The 20,946-nt window shown below is 40.7% G+C and overlaps 1 protein-coding gene across 3 annotated transcripts in view; it reads left to right on the top strand.

The window, feature by feature from the left end:
- Nucleotides 1-20,946, top strand: part of LOC122542453 (signal-induced proliferation-associated 1-like protein 2) — a 557,075-nt gene that overhangs the window by 508,203 nt on the left and 27,926 nt on the right. For all 3 annotated transcript variants that reach the window (XM_043680159.1, XM_043680169.1, XM_043680179.1), the window contains one exon: nt 1,743-1,866. In XM_043680159.1, the coding sequence (XP_043536094.1) occupies nt 1,743-1,866 (124 nt within the window). The remainder of the gene's footprint in view (nt 1-1,742; nt 1,867-20,946) is intronic.

Raw genomic sequence — 20,946 nt, 5'->3', positions numbered from 1 at the left:
GTGGTTGGAAGATCAGTGAAGTGAATATTTGAGGAATTCATCTCTTGAAGACTAGTGTAATTTTTGACTATATTCCCCAGAGAATTCTTGAACTGTGTAGGTTGACCTTTCTGAGTTCTCAAACTGAGACAGAAGGAATCTTCCAAAAACTATTCATTTTGGTGTAATTTTTTTTAATGAATTCCATAACTTTTCTTTTAGACTGAGTTGTTAATCATATGATTTCATGGGTGCGAAATAATAATTTCACCTGTTTGTGCCTTCTAATACACAGGGCTAAATTACACTAACTCACTAATAAAATATCTATCAACTTCAAGGCCAGTGCTTCCAAGCTATTTTCAGATACATGATTTTAACATAAAAATTAAAACAATCCCAGACAACAAAATAAATTAATCTTACCAAGGCCTTCAAGAAAAAGCCAAACCCAAAGAGACATTTTAGAAGCAACTACCTTTTAACTTCATCTTCACCACATCTTACAAACATACAAAGGACACAACACAAGTACCAGATTCCCATTCATTGCAGCTACAAATCCACAACTGTCACCTCAGTGAGGTGCATTATGATGAGCAAATCTAAATCTTCAAAGCCTAAAAATTAAAATTGAAACAGCCCTTTCACAATAAATCAGCCCAGTAGCCTTCATTATGGAATTACTTAATATTTTCATAGTAATTTGTAAAACATGTAATATGTAATGTAATTCACCTGAACTGTTCCAGTTTAAGGACCTTGACCAGGGAGCATCAGAATCATGGGTTAAGGGTCTTCAGGTAACTGATATTATTGATATTGCCCAGGTGGTTCCACAACACCCGGGCTGATGAGGCTGGCCCAAACAGGCTGAAGATCACCGCTGAGTTCAGTCATTGGACCCTAAGTGAAGAGGCCACTGACTGAAACCTGTGGCCTGGAGAGAGAAACTGAGATGAACAGGGCAAGGATAAGCTGGCTTCCACCTCTATGCCAGTGCATGGCGCAGTCTCAGAGGATGAGGAATTCACAACTGTTTGCTCTTTCTGTGATGTTCTGCTCTAGGTGTATTTAATCATTTAGACTTATTACAACAGCTCAGGAATCTGTGGATGCCATAGGAAAAGTTAGTGGGATGTTTCAATTTTAGTTTTAGGCCTTGACTCTTGAAGATTTGGATTTGTTGTTCATCATTCACCTCACTGAGGTGACGAATGTGGGTTTATAGCTGCAGTGAATGTGAATCTGGTACTTGTGTTGTGGTCCTATGTATGGTTTGTAAGATGTGGTGAAGATGAAGTTAAAAGGTGGTTGCTTCTAAAATGTCTGTTTGGATTTGGCTTTTTCTTGAAGGCCTAGGTAAGAACATCCTACTGTTTCAATTAAAAACAACAAATCAAAATGAATTTGTCTGTTATCACTGATGTGTGCAGACATGTGAACTCATAGTTAGCTTCTGGGTATAACTGTCAAAAAGCAAATGAGCTTTTGAGGGTTTGATGTCTATAGCTTTCCCTTGTAGCCGTTTTGTGAAAACCCTTCAGTCCTGGGAGTGATTTGAATTGAATACTTTGAGTACTTCATGAATGTCACTAACCTGCCTTTGGCAGTAACCGAATGAGGAGAAATAATGTTGCACATGAGGTACCTGCACGATTTCCTGACAAAACTGCCTGAACTGCTGTAGCCCCATAGCTTTTTCTTACTCCTTGCTTGCGAATGCTGCACTGTGGTAACTGTCTTCATTTCTCTATCCACAGATCAGAGAGTTACTTCCTTCTGCACACTGAATGATATGCGGTCAACACAGAGCATGGAGGGTTCTGAGGAACTCGGGCTACACGTTGGCCAAGCAGACAGAAAGGATCATTCTGATGATACAGAGTATGTATAACTCGAGGCTCTTCCAATAGCCTTGTTGTAAAGTGCACTCAGTATGGCTTTAAGTTCAATGAGCAAGTTTGTAGCATAATGGAGCCAAGAAATTATTCAAATAGTCCATGAGGTTTAAACTACAAAGTCAAAAGAGTTTAGCAACTTAGTCTTTGTTGCTCACAATTTATTTACCTGGTGTATGTCTATGAAATTAATATTCATATTAATTGTGCTCTGAAATCTGATTTTTTTTTTAAATTATGATACTTGAGCACTCCCATTCCACGGCTATTGTTTTCAGCTCATATGTCTTCTGCCTTCAGTCAAGACTGCAATTCAGTTTATGCATCAATCTAGCAATGACTGCTGTATAGCTGTCAGTAGACGTTCACCTACCTTAAACCTGTAGGATTACAGCCACCGTTCTATTGACATTTCTCCCCTGAATATGTTGCACTGATTTACTGGTGAGAATGTACATTTTGGGTTTGAAGGTTCTATGATGGTTTGTGAAACACTTCTTTTTATTCCTTATTGTATTTGAATGGACACACTGATGGATAAACTTCCTTTAGTCTTCACTGCTAGTCAGGGCATAATGTGATGTTTAAGTGCTAAGGAAGAGCTGGTTTGCCTGTCTCATTGAGATTAATAAGATCTAGTTCCTAAGTTAACATTATATGATGTAATTTAAAGGTTAATTGCTGTTCAGAATTGAAGACAGAACCCTAGATGCTTTTACAGAAAAATCTGTAAAGAGCCTTCAGATATTGTATGTTTCCTCACTTTGCAAACGATTGACTTTGTTCTTTTTATGTTTTTTAAATGAAGTTCAGTAAGATATTCACATTCTAAAGTATGTGATGTCTGAAGCATGGCATAAAGTGTGTATAATGTTAGCAGATCAGACATGTTTTTGCTCACAATGAGTCACAGAATTTGCAGTTTTGTTGAAGTGCACTATATAAGGGACATTTTACTACCAGAGCCACTTATATGAAGAAGATATTTCATTATATAATATGCATTTAACATTTGTCTCCAGCTGTATCACTTTCACACCCCTCCCCTTTCCCGCTCCTCTGTTGCAACTCCATTTCTCCTCCAGAAAGTTTGAGATAAAATACTTAATCAGCTCTCGGCTATTCAGTCCATTTAATTTTCAATTTACTTCTTTTGAGTGATTCCACCCATTTGACTAACATATTTATCTTTTGCCTATGAACCCTTATTGTGCCTAATCTTCTTCCTTATCCAAATAATCACTTCCATTTCTTTACTTATTATATCTTGCTTGGATCTTCCTATATAATTTTGCTGTATTTATTGAACACCCCTTTTGTATCAAATTCCTGCTCCAGTTCAAGTCTTTGAGCTGGAAAAGCAGGGTAATGATGACAGACAAGTACCCTGACTACTGCCTCCCACCAGAGTTAGTATTTGCTCAGCTTATGCACATCAATAAGTGCAATGAACAAACAAACTTATTCTAGTTGGGTATCCAACAATGACCTAGCACAACCTTAATTTGGTGCTCATTTTATTTTTAATCTGTCTTTAATAGCAAGGATTAATGCGGAAATTGCAGCTCCAGGTGGCTTGTGGTGTTCCAATTTCTTCCTCCTACTTCCATTAAAAAAGAATTTAGGAAAGCGTACGTCAGATTACTGTATCACTTGGGTATGATTGATCCATCACCCCACAACCCAAAAAAGTCAAGTCAGGCATTTCTGTTCACCTGACTCCACTGTCGACTTACCAGTTGTCTCAAGTGCAAAGATTGATAAAGTTCTTAGTCATGGACAGTTAGAACATTCTGAACACCTAGAAAGTATTCATTTTGAAGGCTGGCAAGCTACAACAAAGTAAAATCAACAGTTCTACTGCCATTTACTTTTCCCATCAGATGGCAGGGTTATCAGATAATGTGAACTTTATACTAGCCTCTCGTGTAGGCAGAACACAAGGCTTTTGCCAATCTAGGCAGCAATGCCACTGCAATGCAAAACAGTTGGTAGATTGCACCTCCTTGTACTACTCATTGACAGTAGGGTATGTTTCCTGTGGTGATCGGCAGTGAGTTCTCCTCAGGCCCATTTGAAACCTGGGCTAGTGTGCTTCCCTTCACTGAGTTTCACCACCTTGAATTGCTACTTCAAATCAATTAGAACTGTGGGCAGTTAGAATGCTGCGACGCTGTACTGCTTTGGCAAGGGCGTGGTCCTTAGGACCCCGAGCCTGTTTTGCAGTTAAATGTGGTTGTGACTGTCTGTATCTCTAGTCATTTATCCAATTGACAACAATCTGTCTGTCTGTCTTAGAAACTACACTTGACTGAGCATCCATTTCCTTTTATAAAGAAAGGTAAGACATAGGAGCAGAAATAGCCATTCAACCCATCGTTCTGTGAAATCATGACCGATTTGATAATCATCAAGTACACTCTTCTTGCGTTTTCCCTTGACCCCCTTACAGATTAGAAATATGTGCACCTCAGCCTTGAATATGTTTGATGACTCAGCTTCAACAGCCCTCTGTTTCTGTAAAGTATTCCACAGATTCACAACCCTCCGAAGAAATTCCTTCTCATCTCTGTCTTAAATGTGCAACCCCTTATTCTGAGATTATCCTTGCTGGTCCGAGACTCTTCCACAATGGAAAACATCCTTTCTGCATTTGCCCTGTCAGGTCCTCTTATTATCGGGAAAAGTGTTTCCATTGCCATTTGTGTGAACTATTGTCCTTCAAGGTAAAAAGTATAGATGTAGACCTAAATTAGACTTTTGTATGGTTGATTGGGTAAGGGGGAAAGGCAGTGCTGGATGAGGTTGGGTGGGGTGCAGGTGAAGTAGGCATTTGGAAGGTGATAGAGTCATCTGATCATTTTTATCATAGTCTCCTGAAACAGGTTTGCCCCCAGATAGGAATTATCTCATTTAAAAGTGAAGTTCCACAAGTGAAAAATGCTATGGTGCCAGTAAATAGTGTCATGTTTCATTCAAGCATGACATGGATTTATTTATTAGCGAATGGACTTGAATTACTTCGTTGAGTCTTATCCTTTATGTTAGGCACTTAGAATGCATTTTTCCCATTGACTCCTGAAATAGTGCCAAGGGAACTTTTTATTTCCAACTGAGAGGTTCAAGGACGCATACAAAATGTGGCCTCTTAAACAGCTTACCCTGTCTGTCATGTTCTCCACTTTCCTCTGCTCATAAGGAAAACAACTTCAGTCTATCCAATCCCCCTTTATAACTAAAACTCTCCAGCCTAGGCACCATCCTGGTAAATCTCCATCTGCACCCTCTCCAATGCTATAACACTCCACCTATAATGTGGATTCCACACTGCACACAATGCTCTAGCTGTGGCCCAATCAGTATTTAATACCTGCTCTTCGACTCTGAGCCCTCTGCTATTGAAGGCAGTTATCCCATATGTTGTCTTAAACACTTTAACTACCTGTCCCAATACCTTAAGGAACTAGTGGACATGCACACCAAGGCTGCTGTGATCCTTGGTGCTTCTGAGGGCCCTAGCATTCATCATGCATTCGCTTACCTTGTTTTTCCTGCCCAAGTGCATCACCAAACACTTAGACGGATTGAATTCCATTTGCCACTGATCAGCCCATCTCACCAGCCTGTATACATTCTCAATAATCTGAGGCTATCCTCCTCACTATTTACCAGTTTTTGCATCATCCACAAACCAACTGATAAACCCTCTGACATTCAGATCTAAATTGTTCAGATATATTAGTAACAACAGGAGTCCCAACATTGAACCCTACTGGGCACAGGTTTCCCATTGATCATCACCCTCTGCTTCTGTCAGCTAGCCAATTGTCCTATGATTGCATGGGCTTTAACCATTGCTATTAGTCTCTCACGCAAAACCTTATCAAAAGCCTATCTGAGGTCTGAGTAAACTATGTCAAATGCAGTGCCCTCATTTAAACACCTGGTAACCTCATCATTAAATTCAATAAAGCTGGTCAGACATGACCCTTAAGAAAACCATGCTAACTAATTGGCTGTTGATTAATCCTTGCCTCTCCAAGTACAAATTAATTTTGTCCCTCAGAATTGCTTCCAATAGTTTCCCCACTACTGATGTTAGATTGACTAGCCTGCAGTTTCCTGGGTTATCTCTTGCTTCCTTCTTGATTAACCATAACACATTGGTTGCTTTCAAATCTCAAGATCCGATAATTTATGTGCCTTTGTGTTCTGATTCCCACCTCCCATTAAAGGGAATAACTTCTCTGTCTACCCTAATAAATGTCTTAATTATTTTTAAGATCCTGATGAGATCATGCAATTATCTAAATGGAATATAAGCTAAATTTATGCAACCTGTCCTCAAAATTAAAATACTTAACGTTCTTCCCGTGTGTAAATCTGAATATAAAACTCTTGTTTCCTTCATTCAAGTCATTTGAAAAGCGGAGGTTACGCTAAAGATCCCTGGAGAATATCATTTGCCGCTTCCAATCAGACAATGCTCTCATATGCCAAAGCGAAATACTGCAGATACAAAGAACAAAGAAAACTTACAACCCAGGAACAGGCTTTTCGGCCCTCCAAGCCTGTGCCAATCCAAATTCACTGTCTAAACCTATTGCCCAAATCCTAAGGATCTGTATCCCTCTGCTCCCCACCTACTCATGCATCTGTCCAGACGCACCTTAAATGAATCTACCGTGCCTGCCTCTACTACCTCTGCTAGCAACACATTCCAGGTAAAAACAAGGATTACAGATGCTGGAAACCAGAGTCTAGATTAGAGTGGTGCTGGAAAAGCACAGCAGGTCAGGCAGCATCTGAGGAGCAACACATTCCAGGTAACTACCACCCTCTGTGTAAAGTACTTTTTGCGTGTATCCCCCTTAAACTTTTCTCGTCTCACCTTGAACGCATGACCTCTCATTATTGAATCCCTGACCCTGGGAAAAAGCTTATCTCTATCCACCTTGTCTATACCCTTCATGATTTTGTAGACCTCAATCAGGTCCCCCCTCAATCTTCTTTTTTCTAATGAAAACAATCCTAACCTACTCAACCTCTCTTCATAGCTAACACCTTCCATACCAAGCAACGTCCTCGTAAACCTTCTCTGTACCCTCTTCAAAGCGTCCACATCCTTTTGGTAATGTGGTGACCAGAACCATTCACAGTATTCTAAATGTGGCCGAACCAAAGTCTTGTACAATTTTAACATGACCTGCCAGCTCTTATACTCAATACCCCGTCCGATGAAGGCAAGCATACCATATGTCTTCTTCACCACTCTATCTACCTGAACTCCCATATCTCTCTACTCATCAACTTTTCCCAAGGCTCTTCCGTTTACAGTATAGTTCGCTCTAGAATTAGACCTCCCAAAATGCATCACCTCACATTTGCCTGGATTGAACTTCATCTGCCACTTCTCTGCCCAACTCTCCAGTTTATCTATATTCTCAAGTATTCTTTGATAGTCCTCTATGCTTTCTGCTACTCCATCAATCTTTGTGTCATCTGCAAACTTACTGGACAGACCACCAACGCCCTCTTCCAGATCATTTATGTATATCACAAACAACAGTGGCCCCAGCATTGATCCCTGTGGAACACTATTGGTCACCTTTCTCCATTTCGAGGAACTCCCTTCAAATACTACTCTCTGTCTCCTATTGTTCAACCAGTTCTTTATTCACCTAGTCAGAACACCCTGAACACCATGTGACTTCACTTTCTTCATTAGTTCACCATGGGGAACCTTATCAGACACCTTACTAAAGTCCATGTATATGACATGTATAGCCCTTCCTTCATCTGTCAACTTGGTCACTTCCTCAAAGAACTCTATTAAGTTGGTAAGGTATGATCTGCCCCCCACAAAACCATGTTACCTATCACTGATAAGCCCATTCTTTTCCAAATATAAATCGATTCTATCCCTCGTACCTTTTCCAGTAACTTTCCCATCACTGATGTCAGGCTCACTGGTCTGTAGTTACCTGGAATATCCCTACTACCCTTCTTGTACAGGGACAACATTAGCATCTCTCCGGTCCTCCGGCACTTCACACGTGTTTAAGGATGTTACAAAGATATCTGTCAGGCCTCCAACTATTTCGTCTCTCGCCTCCCTCAGCAACTGGGATAGATGCTGGGGATTTGTCCACCTTAATATCCTTTACCCTACCCAACACATCTTCCCTCCTTCTGTAAATGTGATCCAGAGTAAACAAACTTCGATTTCTAATTTCAACATTCATCATGTCCCTCTCCTCAGTGAACACTGATGCAAAGTAATCATTGAGAATCTCACCCATTTCCTCAAGTTCGACACACAACCTACCTTCCTTATCCTTTAGTGGACCAACCGTTTCTCTGGTTGTCCTCTTCTTATATATGAATAAAAGGCCTTGGGATTCATCCTTAATTCTGCCCGCTAAAGTTATTTCATGACCTCTTTTAGTCCACTTGATTCCTCATTTAAGATTGATCCTACTCTCCCGATATTCCTCGTTCTGTTCTTAGCTGCCTGGACCTTATGTACGCTTCCCTTTTCCTCGTGGCTAATCACACGATTTCTCCTGTCATCCACAGTTCACGAATCTTGTCTATCCTGCAGTATGTTCAACCTATCTTCGAAAGCCTCCCAAATACCAAATATAGACTTCTCTTCAAATAGCTGCTCCATATTTCGCAGCTCCTGTCGAATTTTGATATAATTGATCTTGGCCCAGTTTAGTACTCTTCCCTTAGGACCACTCTCGTCTTTGTCCACGAGTATTCTAAAACTTACAAAATTGTCATTATTCCCAAAGAAATCCCCCCACTGCAACTTCTACCACCTGGCCTGGCTCATTCCCCAACACCAGGTCCAATATGGCCCTTTCCCTAGTTGGGCTATTGATATACTGCTCTAGAAATCTTTCCTGAAGGCTCCTTCCAAATTATGACCTCTGACACAAAGTGTATCCCAGTCAACGTTGGGAAAATTAAAATCTCCCATCACCACTACCCTGTTGCCTCTACATCTTTCCATAATCTGTTTACCTATTTGTCCTTCTACCTCACGCTCACTGTTGGGAGGCCTTGCATTAAAGTACATGCACTTCAGACCACCAGTTCCTTTGCGTTCATCTGCTCTCTGCTTGGTCTTCCCTTGGTAATGCTAACTTCATGATCCTTACAGTCTCTAGTTTCCACCTCACTGTTGACTAGTCTTCTCTTCTGGTTCCCAGCCCCCTGCCACGTTAGTTTAAACCCTCCCCAACAGCAGTAGCAAAAACTCCCCCAAGGATATTAGTTCCAGTCTGGTTCAGGTGTAGACCATTTAATTGGTAATAGTTCCATCTTCCCCAGAACCGGTCCCAATGTCCCACAAATCTGAACCCCTCCCTCCTTCCCACCATCCCTCAAGCCACGTGTATGTCCTGCCTATTCTTTCATTTCTACCCTGGTTAGCATGTGGCACTGGTAGCAATCCTGAGATCACTACCTTTGAGGTCGTCCTCTTTAACATCTCTCCTAGCTCCCTGGATTCTGCTTTCAAGACCTCATCTTGTTTTTTACTTTTTTCATTGGTGCCTATATGCACCACGACAACTGGTGTTCATCCTCCCCTTTCAGAATGCTCTGCAGCCGATCAGTGATATCCCTGACCCGAGCACTTGGGAGGCAACATACCATCTGGGAGTCTTCAGCCACAGAACCACCTATCTACTCCCCTTACAATAGAATTCCCTATGACTATGGCCCTACAAGTCTTTTTTCCACCCTTCTGAACAACAGAGCCCCAGACTGGTGCTATGATCCTGGCAACTGCTGCCCTCCACTAGTGAGCCATCTCCCCCAACAGTATCCAAATGGATACCTGTTTTGGAACGAGATTACTACAGGGGACACCACCTTCCTACTCTTTCTCTGCTTTTTTATAACCCATTCACTGTCTCTCTCAGCAATTCTAATGTGCGGTGTGACCTATTCACTAAACGTGTTGTCCACCACCTCCTCAGCATCTCGGATGTCCATCCGCGGCTCCAGAGCCATCATGCAGTCAAACAAGAGCTGCAGCTGGGCACAATTCTTGCCAAGTGTAATAGTCAAGGATGTCAGCCACATCCCTGAGCTCCCACATCAAGCAAGAGACACACGCCACGGTTCTGAGGTCCCCTGCCATTGTAAGCTTAGCTTTAACTCAACTAACTAAAACCAAACGATGCACTTAAATATATAAAAGAAAAGGAAAAAAAGCCTTACCTTCGAGTCCTTTTCTTCTGGTTAGAGGAGGGGGTGGGGAGGGGTGGAGCGGGAGAGAGTAGGAGGGAGATACTACACGTGTAGTATCTCTGGTTTAGCTGCTGCCCAAATATATACTAAGTCCTTAGCTTCCCGGCAACGTCCTGGTTTCCAACGTCACCTCCACTCTGTCTCCCGCTGCTCCCTGACAGGAAAAAAAGATGTTGGAAATTTGAATGAAAGAGTATCAATCCAAACATTAATTCTTTCTCTGGCCTCTTTGCATATGCTACTAGATCTGATGAGTATTTCCAGCATTTTCTTATTTTTATTTGTGTTATGTGTATTGTGTGGGAGGTGTCCTTGAAGCATTATTGGTGACAAGCCCACACTGCACTTTCAACCTGATTTCTTATATTACACTATGTTTAAGGCTGTGTTTGAATTTATTGGTTGGTTTCTATTAGCTTTCCAGATTGTCATGTGCTAGTTCTTGCCTGTTTAATAATATCTGCAACGTTTGCCATATATGCAAATGTAAAGAATTAAATGATGTGACTGCTATTTTGGACTAACCCAAATCAAGGAATTTATTAGAAGTTAGATATGAGGAAGGCATTAGGCCACATTTTACTGATCATTGGTTGCTGTGTTGGTTTTGTGATCTCAACAATATATTTATTGTTGGTATCACATGGTTGTGCTTTTAACATTGAAAAATATCGACAGATGCCTTCATGCAGTACTTGAACGGGTGGAGATAACATTTGAGCTTTCTGTAAAGTGTTCAGTCACACGTAGCATTTGCTCCAATTTCTCTTGACCTCGAGTCAATAACTAGTTTCTTCATTTAGATGGAATGTAGTAACTACATTACTCTTCATCAAGATGTACTTTAAGTGTGCATTTCAGTCAATGGATCATACTTCATTAGTGAGCTCAACTTGAACAATGTACAGATGTCATCTGAATCCAGATCCTTGTATTCACTGCTGTATTCTATTGAGGAGCTGAAGAAATTGGATTGCAAGGAGTGATGATGAAAACAGAATCCCTTCTCAGTGAAAAGGGAAGGTTGAGAGTTGATATGATAGCTGTTTTTTTGGATTCTAAAGAAACCAAATAATGTAAATCATGAGCTGTTTCATTCCAGAGCTCTAGAGTTAAAGCACATGAACATTTTTGATATACAGAGAACACTATTTTGAAAATATAGATTATATAAGATTATGAAATGATTGGACACTCTGGCAGCAGGAAACATGTTTCCGCTGATGGGTGAGTGCCGAACCAGAGGACACAGCTTAAAAATATGGGGTAGACCATTTAGGACAGTGATGAGGAGAAACTTCTTCACCCAGAGAGTGGTGGTTGTGTGGAATGCTCTGCCCCAGAGGGCAGTGGAGGCCCAGTCTCTGGATTCATTTAAGAAAGAGATAGTGGAATCAAGAGTTATGGAGATAGCGGAATCAAGGGTTATGGGGATAAGGCAGGAAGAAGATACTGATTAGGAATGATCAGCCATAATCATATTGAATGGCGGTGCAGGCTCGAATGGCTGAATGGCCTACTCCTGCACCTATTGCCTGTTGTCTATTGAAAATTATGTGCAGAAACAATATTTTGGTGAATTTAATAGTTTTTTATCTCTCCAACAATATTTTGGTGAATTTAATAGTTTTTTATCTCTCCTATTTGTTACATTTTTTTGAAGCACAACTAGTATTGAATTGAATTGAATTTATTGTCACGTGTACCGAGACACAGTGAAAAGCTTTGTCTTGTGAGCAATACAGGTAGATCACACGGTTAAGTAGCATCGATAAGTAAATAATAGGTAAACAGCAGTTTCCAAAAGGCATTTGATTAGGTGCCACATGAAAGGTTACTGCACAAATAAACACTCTTTGAGATGATATCTTAGCACAGGTAGAGGACATGCTAACCCATAGGAAATCAGACTTGGCATAAATTCTAATTTTCATGTTGGCAAACTATAGTTAATGGAGTACAAAATAGGGATCTATCTGGGGCCTGAACTATTTGTGATCAATATTAATGACTTGGATAAAGAAGCCAGATTTGCTGTTTAATGTGGGAAAATGCAAGGTTGTCCACTTTGACAGGAATAATAGAAAAGCAAAGTATTATTTCAACAGAGACAACAGAATGCTACGATCTGGTTATCCACGTATGTAAATTGCAAACAAATAAAAAGCAGCATGCAAGTAAAGGGGGTAATTAGGAAGGCCAACAGAATGTTGGTGATATAATATAAAAGTAGAAAGGTTTTGCTACACCTGTATAAGTTATTTGTGAATCCATGTCCGGAGTATTGTGTACAGTTTCGGTCACATTCTTTAAGGAGTGACGTAGTTGCACTGGTAACAGTTCATAGAGGTTGACTCGGCAGTTTCTTGGGATGAAGGGTTTGTCTTATGAACAAAGGGAGAGCAGGTTAGGCATCTACTCACTGAACTTTAGAGACATGAGGGCTATCCTATTGAAACACAAAATTCTGAGGTTACATATGCAAATACAACTTGACTCCTCTCATGGAGATTCAGGAACTAGGAGGCACAAAAGAGGTCTTCCATCTAAGACTGAAGAGGAGAAATTTCTTCTTCCAGAGGATAGTTGCAGTTTCAAATTCTTTTTCCCAGTGAGGTTGGCTTATTGAGTATATTCAAGACAGAGTTAGATTCTTGATTAAAAGGAAATTTGGGATATGTGGGGCAAGCAAGAAATTGAAAAGAAGGCCACAGTTGAATCAGTCATGATTTTATTGAATGATGGAACAGGCTTGAGGTGCCAAATGGTCATTTTCTGTTATCTCTTATGATCTTGAATGAATAGCAAGTCAGTGGTGTATGGCAGCAGTCAGTATTGTGCACTCCAATATAAATTAGATAAATCTCTTTCAGAAAATAACATCTTGGAATGCAAAGTTAAAAATCACACAACACCAGGTTATAGTCCAACAGATTTATTTGGAAACACTAGTTTTCGGAGGGCTGCTCCTTCAGGTGATTATGGAGTATAAGATCATAAGACACAGAATTTATAGCAAAAGTTTACAATGTGATTTAACTGAAATTATATATTGAAAAAGATCCGGATTGTTTGTTACGTCTCTTGAAATACAGTAGTGAGGGTAGCACGTTTGGAAGCAACAGATGACTTTGGACCTTTGATTCCTGAAGCTTTCCATTAGTGAAGTTTTCCTTAGCTCATATAGTCTGATTTAAACTCATCCATCACAGTTGCCTATCAGTAGTTACCCTTGAGAAGGTGGTGGTGAGCTGCTTCCTTGAACTACTTGGTGTAGGTAGATTGTCAATGGTGTTAAGGAAGGAATTTCAGGATTTTGATCCAGCCACCTAGTGAAACGGTGATATATTTTGAAATCTGAATGGTGAGTGGCTTTGATGGGAACTTACAGTTTGTGTGCTTCTGAACATTGGTGGTGAAGGAGCTGAATGTTAGTGGATATGATCCCAATCAAATGTATTGCTTTGGTCTGGAAGGTGCCATGCTTCTTGTGCTGTTGGAGCTGCACTCATCCAGTCTAGTGAGGAGTATTCCATTACACGTCTGACTTGTCAGAAATGGGTACTGCAGGTGCTGGAAATCAGAGTGTAGATTAGAGTGGTGCTGGAAAAGCACAGCAGGTCAGGCAGCATCCAAGGAGCAGGAAAATTGACATTGAAGGGTTTTTGCCCGAAACGTCGATTTTGCTGCTCCTCGGATGCTGCCTGACCTGCTGTGCTTTTCCAGCACCACTCTAATCTACAATCCTGACTTGTGCCTTCTGATACTAGACAGGCTTGGGAAGTTAGAAGACAAGTTATTCACTCCAGTATTTCTAGCCTCTAGCCTGCTCTTGTAGCCATAGGACTGACATCACTCGTCCAATGCAGTTTATGGTCAATGGTAACCCGGAATAATGGGAGATTCTATGACGGTGATGCAATTGAATGCCAATAGAACATCGTTGAATTTGCCTTCAGTTGTGAGCACCCAGCCGTTAACAGAACTGCCCTTACTGAAAGATGCCATCCTGGAAAATTGCATTTCAGCAATTTCTGGAGCTTTCCCTCTTGTGCTTTCTTTGAGTGCTATAAGAATACTTACCTCTTGAGTAGGTTATTCCGAAGGAACATCACTTTAATATGTATAGAGATACGAGTTCAAGAAAAAGTTTTTAAAATAGCCAAAACAATTTTCAAAATGAAATTGTCAGCCATTCTATCTTAATTTCTCTTTGCCCCCAAATATTATTCCAAGCCCATTACTGCTAACATAGTCTTGGCCTTATAGATCCCATCTGGACCATTTGCGTAAGGATCCACCTGTGTCATAGCAGGTTGACCATTATCATCCATTTCCATCTGTTCCAAGTATTTTCCAGTTCTGTAACTCGCTTAAGTTTAGCCTCTTTTCCCACCTATCTTCTATTTTACTAGTATCCACAAACTTCCCAATCTACTTTTATCCATTGTCCAAAAACGATCTCCATTACCCATGCCACTTGTTTGCCTTTTCCAGCTACAAACTATTTTCTTCTGTTGTGGCCTCTCTGAACCCCTCCTATCAGGATGTCTGTTAGAAATCCTCTCTACTGTAGGTCACCTTTTCCTCCTAAATGTTTCCACCAAGTCAGTAGTGCAATTGCATTTTCAAGGTCTCCACTTGCAAACCTACTGCTGCCGTAAACTCTCCTTATCCACCCAACTCCTACCTGCAGAAGACAATAGTACTACGTAGACTCTTTATCATTTACATTTTTCAGTTGAAGACCTGGTAATAATGGTATGTCACTGTGGATGACTTCAGTACTTGTGAAATGACGCAGCCCCACAATGTCACAAAGGAGATCCACTCTCTTTAAAGATGTAAATTATCATCTCTAAATTGAAAGCAGATAGAGCTTTTATATATCTTTTGAATTAATTTTGTCTGTTTTGTCCAGGATTTCTGAGTACCAGTTCAGCCAATTGATACCACATACTGTAAAGGTATATCCACTATATGATACAGAACAATTAAATGTATTAATATTTAAAATATTCATGGCTGACCTAAGTCTTCAGCCACGAATACCAATATTTTCTTGTTGTTTATCTTCACCACATTCACCCTCAGAACTATCTCTTGTATATGTTGCTTCAATTACTTGACCCCTTATCAATGACAATTCCAGACAGTGAGATTTAGAGTCACAATGGGAACATCTATTAGTTATTCCCTTTGGATTCTGTCATTCATTCTTGTTGTCTGTCACCCTAATTTTGCATTTCCTGTTGATTGAGAAATCAAAGGTATGACCTCCCCTTCAAATGCCTTTCAGCAATTCCACCTTTGTACAAGCACCTGCAGACTAGGCTTCCTTAAGCTTTAAGAATCAGTTATCACAGAGTCTTCCACTTTCTGTAATGCTGCAGAACTCCCAACACGTCCATGAAAGTAACTGAGAAGTATTGTCTCCTGAAAAATGCTTTTGGAAAAGCAATTGTTTGCTCAAAAAAACAGAACCATTACTGCATATTTGAACCAGAAGTCTAACCATGTGCAAATTTGTGCACAACCTAATAGGTTAAATGCCACCACTGACTCCAAAATCTCTAGATTGAACTTCCTAAGTATTTTATACAGTCATTTGGTCTTGAATGTTGAGGTATGATTAAAAAGTTTGTAAAAGATTCAACATTAAGCCATGTGATTGATAATGCAAAAGAAAGTTGTAGACTGCAGGAACTTATCACTGGATTTGGAAGGTGGAAAGAATAGTGCCAAATTAAGTTTAATCTGAAGAAGTGTGTGGTAATGCATTTGAGGAAGGCTAACAAAGGAAGGGAAATACAATAAATAGTTGGATTTTGAGAACAGAGAAATCTTGTAATGCATTATGACGGATCCCTGAGGGTGGCTGGATACATAAAGTAGTTAGAGAAGGCATATTAAGATATAAAGTAAAAGACCTGTGGAAATGTATAAAACAATATAGTTCGAGCAGAAATGGAATATTGCATGGAGTTCTGATCAACTCAATACAGGTAAGATGTGACTACACAGAGAAGGTAGAAGAGGTTTAAATGGATGCTGCCTGTTTGGAGGATTTTTGAGTTGTGAGTGAAGATTGGATATGCAAGTGTTTTCTTTGGAAGAGAGGAGTGTGGGGTGGGGGAGATGCATAATTGAAGTGTATAAAATCATGAAAAATCTCGATAGCATAGTTAGGATGGTCCTATTCCCCTTGATTAATTCACAAAGTGTGTAGATAAAGGGTAGAAAGTTTAGAAGGGATTCAAGGATAAGTCTTTTTCATTCAAGAGGTAGTAGGGATCTAGAACACTGCCTGAAATCGGAGAAGCAGAAACTCTCATATCATTCAAAATGTGGTTGGCTGTGCACTTGAAGTGCTGCAATCTACAAAGCTACAGACTAAAAGCCAGAAAGTGGGATTAATCTGGGTGGCTATATGTTGGCCACCAAAGGACACGAAGGGCCAAAGTACCTTATTCCTTCCTTTAAATTTCTATGTTTCCATGAAAATAATTGCCAAGACAATATAATCAAGAAACATGAAATTAATGATTGTAAATCTCTGCCCTTCCATTTTTGATCTCCCTATTTCAGGGACTAATCAAGTTGAACTGCTCCCTCCTCTACCTTGAATCATTTAGTTCAAGCAGTTGACAACAATCCTGAAGCTGCTTTATAGCTGAGGTAACTTCTCAAATTTACGGTAATGTTGAGTATCAAGCAACTCAAATGCATTGTCTTTTCATCACATCACCTTTACTGAAAAAAAATTGATTTAATTTGATGCCTCTCTTCTTGAGGGACAACCAAAATGATCAAGAGCATTCTCACAACGAGTATTTATACAGGAAAACAAAATACTTTTGCTGGAAAACTGAAATATAAATTTGAAGTTGTTAGAAAAACTCAGCAGATCAGTTAGAAAGCAGAGTTAATGGGCTGAGTTTCCCCATTTTTCAGTCATGTGTTTTTGAGTGAGATTCATGGTGTCTGGTCTGCTGCCATTAGTGTCTTTACACACACAGTCTTCCACTCTTCATCTCATTAATTATGAACTGTTTTTTATTGGTACCTGCCTCATGGAATCATGTGGCAGGAGAGGCAGAGTTGCTCACCACTGCCGGGATTTTGTGTCCATATCATTGTCACCATATTTAAACCCCAGCTGTGCACTGCTTTAGACATTGCAAGCCAGAATTTGCCCTTCACACCTTGCTTCTGCACTGATCCTGAGAGAAATGGCTTAGAAAGGTAGTTTAGTTCCACTGTTCACTGACATGGGCTTGGAGGATGGAGAGGAAGGTAGGCTTTTCCTGCTGACCGTCAAAGGAAACTACTCCACCAGACTCAGCCAAAATAAGGTCCCGGGTGGATTACAGTGCACAACAGTACAGGAAGGGAGTCAGTGATCTTAATGTGCTCCACAGGATAAGTGTCATCATCTCCTCTCTGCTACCTTATGGTTAAAAGACCACCACCCATTCTCTCACTACCACTGCACACATGTTCCCTCCGACACTTATCGATGAAAACTCCCATTGTTGTTTGCATACTGTCCATTCGATGAATTTCGCTCACTTCATCATTTCAAAGTATTAACCGTTCCTGTCCTGCACACTACCTCCTACTTCTACTAAGAACGTCACGTAACCTTTACTATTCCTACATCACCTCTAACTGATCTTCCATCATACACAATTCCTCTCTTTTTCCCATTGCAGGAAAAATTGCCCCATAACCAAGACCAGTGACGGTGAACATGGGACTCCTAACTCCACTAAGGAGAAGATTCTCAAGTTAGCTGAAAACAAAAAGCAAGGCTTTCATATGCATTATCACTCAAAGATTATCACCTCTAAGTGCCATTTGTTGATTAAACTCAGTGGCATAATCTGGTGAGCACATCAGTGACACTCTTTACAGCTGATTGAGTAAGAAATGCTTCTAGTCTCTGGTATTCACAGCTGGAAATCTGACACACAATGATCCCATGGTCATAGCTAATAATAACTTCAGTAAAATGCACAGACAGTCACAGAAACAGTTGGCACATACCTGAGCAACTATTTCTCAGCAGGACAGGGACCTCTAGGCCCAAAGGCACCCAAAGGACAATGAAGTACAAATTGAAGCCAGATGGTTGGCATTGCTGAAGCAGTGGAGGCATGATTACAGCAATAGCCCCTGGCAATTGCAAGAGTTAAAGTGGAGAAAAAACTGCTCTGTTTCTTGCTCTGTTAGTGATATACCTGGTAGTCGTGTGAGTGGCTGTGCTTGACTGTCTGTGCCTGTTGCCACTACCCTCTCTCCCTGAAAGGCAGGGCACCTAAAGTGATGTTGAGATTTCTTTTCCCCCTTCCCACCTTGCCATCAACTCCTACTGTAGGATCAGTGGAGCGCAGGATTTTGTGCACATAGCAGGCAGCATCAGGCACTTTGCGAACGTTTTGCAGTTTACATTGGATCTGATGTAGCAAGGTTACAACTTTGTGTTCTTGTGAGTGAGTTACAGGTTCAGCCTGTGATGCAAGTGTTTAACCTCATCCTACAGACCAAGTACAATAAAACCCATACTCAGACTTAAGTTGCCCACTTTCCTAGGACTCTGGAGACTGCCAACTGACAAGCCTCCAGACTGTTAGTTGACTGAGGCTCCAGGACTGATTAAAAGTCACCCACCTGACTGACATAGCAGGACAGCTTGACTGAGCACAGCCCACCTCAAACTGATCAGCACCCTGGCTCACCTACATATAATCCCTAAACAGCTTGCACTTAACCTGTATGACTGACCTAGGCACATTTCCCGGACTGGAAGAACACATTTCCCCCTCCCCCCCAGCTTTGGTGGACCAAGTCCCCAAGTGACCATAGGCAACTCTTGGATTGGAATCAGCCAAGTCCCTTGACTCATTGTACAGTACTCCATAACTGACCGTAATTCCCCCTTCATCCCACTACAGACTGCTCCCATCTGACCTTCGGGAATTGTTATTTTCTTGAAGCACTTGCAGTGTATTTTCTGTGTGAGCTGCTGAAACATGCTACAAGTGTGACATCAACATAGCACAATGACATGCACACCCCTTAGCTGTTCACTGTGCTTCTCACTGTGACAAATTGCTTGTTTTTCTCTCTGCACTAAAAAAAAATGCAAACAATAGAAACAGGCAGCCTGTAACTGAGCACCCTAGAATCTATACTTTACTAAGTTATCTATACAGAAGTTGGCAAGCTTGCAAAGTTGTGCTAATGTCCATGACTGTGTGCTAAGGAAGCATTGTGAAGTACACAGAATCTTCAAGTAAGTGCAAAGTTAGTAAATGAAAAAAAAACTAAAACCCATAAGATGTACACTGTGAAAATACATTTGTACCCCTGTGCACAAAGCAATCTAGCAGAAGCATACAGGTTGTATGGTATCCCTGAGCTTCAAAGTAAAGTCCTGAAAAGCAAAAGTGATGTATGGGTCTACCAAAAGCAGGCATGATGATGTGGTCTGTTTGATGGTTTGCTGATGCCAATTTCCATAGACATCTGACAAGCCACAAAGCATGCAAGGACATTACAATGAAGAAGCATTTCGATGATGATCAAGACAAGTGAATCAATGAGCTGCAGGCATCAGATATCCCCTGTAACTCGCATATCAGGAATTCATGGCATCTAATTTCTCAGCGAAGGGGAGAATTCAAATTGGCATATCAATAAAGTGAATTGATTTTTGATGAGCTGCAAATACATAGAAATTAGGCAGTTGCCACTGAATGGCAAGATTCTGAAGTGACTATTTAAAGGTTTTTTTCTCATGCAACAATGGTAGGTAAGGTAGTCAAGAGGGCATACAGCATGCTTGCCTTCATCAGCCAGGCCATCAAATATAAAAGCTGGCAAGTTATGTTATAGTTATGTTAAAAACTTGGATTGTTTTCACTGAAAAGAAAAAGGCTGAGGAATGACTTGATAGAGGTCGACAAAATTGAGAGGCATAGATAGGGTGGACAGTCAGAGGCTTTTTTCCAGGGTGGGAAGGTCAACTACAAGTGGGCACATGTTCAAGGTGAGAGAGGGAAATTGCAGGGGAGAAGTGCAGGGAAAACCTTTCACACGGGTGGGGGGAGTGCCTGGAATGGACTGCCAGTGGAGTTGGTGGAAGTAGGTACATTAGCAATGTTTGAGGCGCATCTTGACAGACACATGAATTGGAGACAAATGGAGGGATAGAAACCGCGCATGGGCAATAAGTAGTCGATCTAAATAAGGACTGGAATTTGTACAGGCTTGGTGGGCGGAAGGGTCTGTTCCTGTGCTGTAATGTATTGTGTTTCCCGATGTTTTGCCATTGCTTGCACTGTACCAGGGAGGGGAAAATTCCACTCTCTACATCAGTGCTGATTTAAGATGATTCTGACAAAATGTTAGTAGAAGTGGAGAGGTTATAGATGATGTGAAGCCAAGAGCGACACGGCACTGGAAATGCTGTCTTTGCTTAGAATAGGTGTGTTGCCTGGTCTGTATGGTTTGCAAATTAAAGTGAGAGTGAAGATAACGGAAGGACTTGGCATGTTCTGCCAGTCTTTTCCAGGTACGGAGGGGTGCCAAAGGATTGGTGAATGAAGCCTTATTCTAAAAAGAGTGCAAAGCCTTAACTGGAGGTCAATTAATTTAATATCATTGGCGAGTGAAGTTACACAAAAAATAATCAGGGCAAAAAAAATCAACAGGTAATTGGAGATGTTAGAGTTAATTAAGGACAGCCAGCATGGATTTAGAAAAGACGCATTCTGCTTTCTAATCAAATGTT

Source organism: Chiloscyllium plagiosum, chromosome 3, assembly GCF_004010195.1.
Source record: "Chiloscyllium plagiosum isolate BGI_BamShark_2017 chromosome 3, ASM401019v2, whole genome shotgun sequence".
Classification (NCBI taxonomy): Eukaryota; Metazoa; Chordata; class Chondrichthyes; order Orectolobiformes; family Hemiscylliidae; genus Chiloscyllium; species Chiloscyllium plagiosum.
The sequence above is the reverse complement of the archived record's forward strand: the minus strand, read 5'-3'. Positions and strand labels throughout refer to the sequence as shown.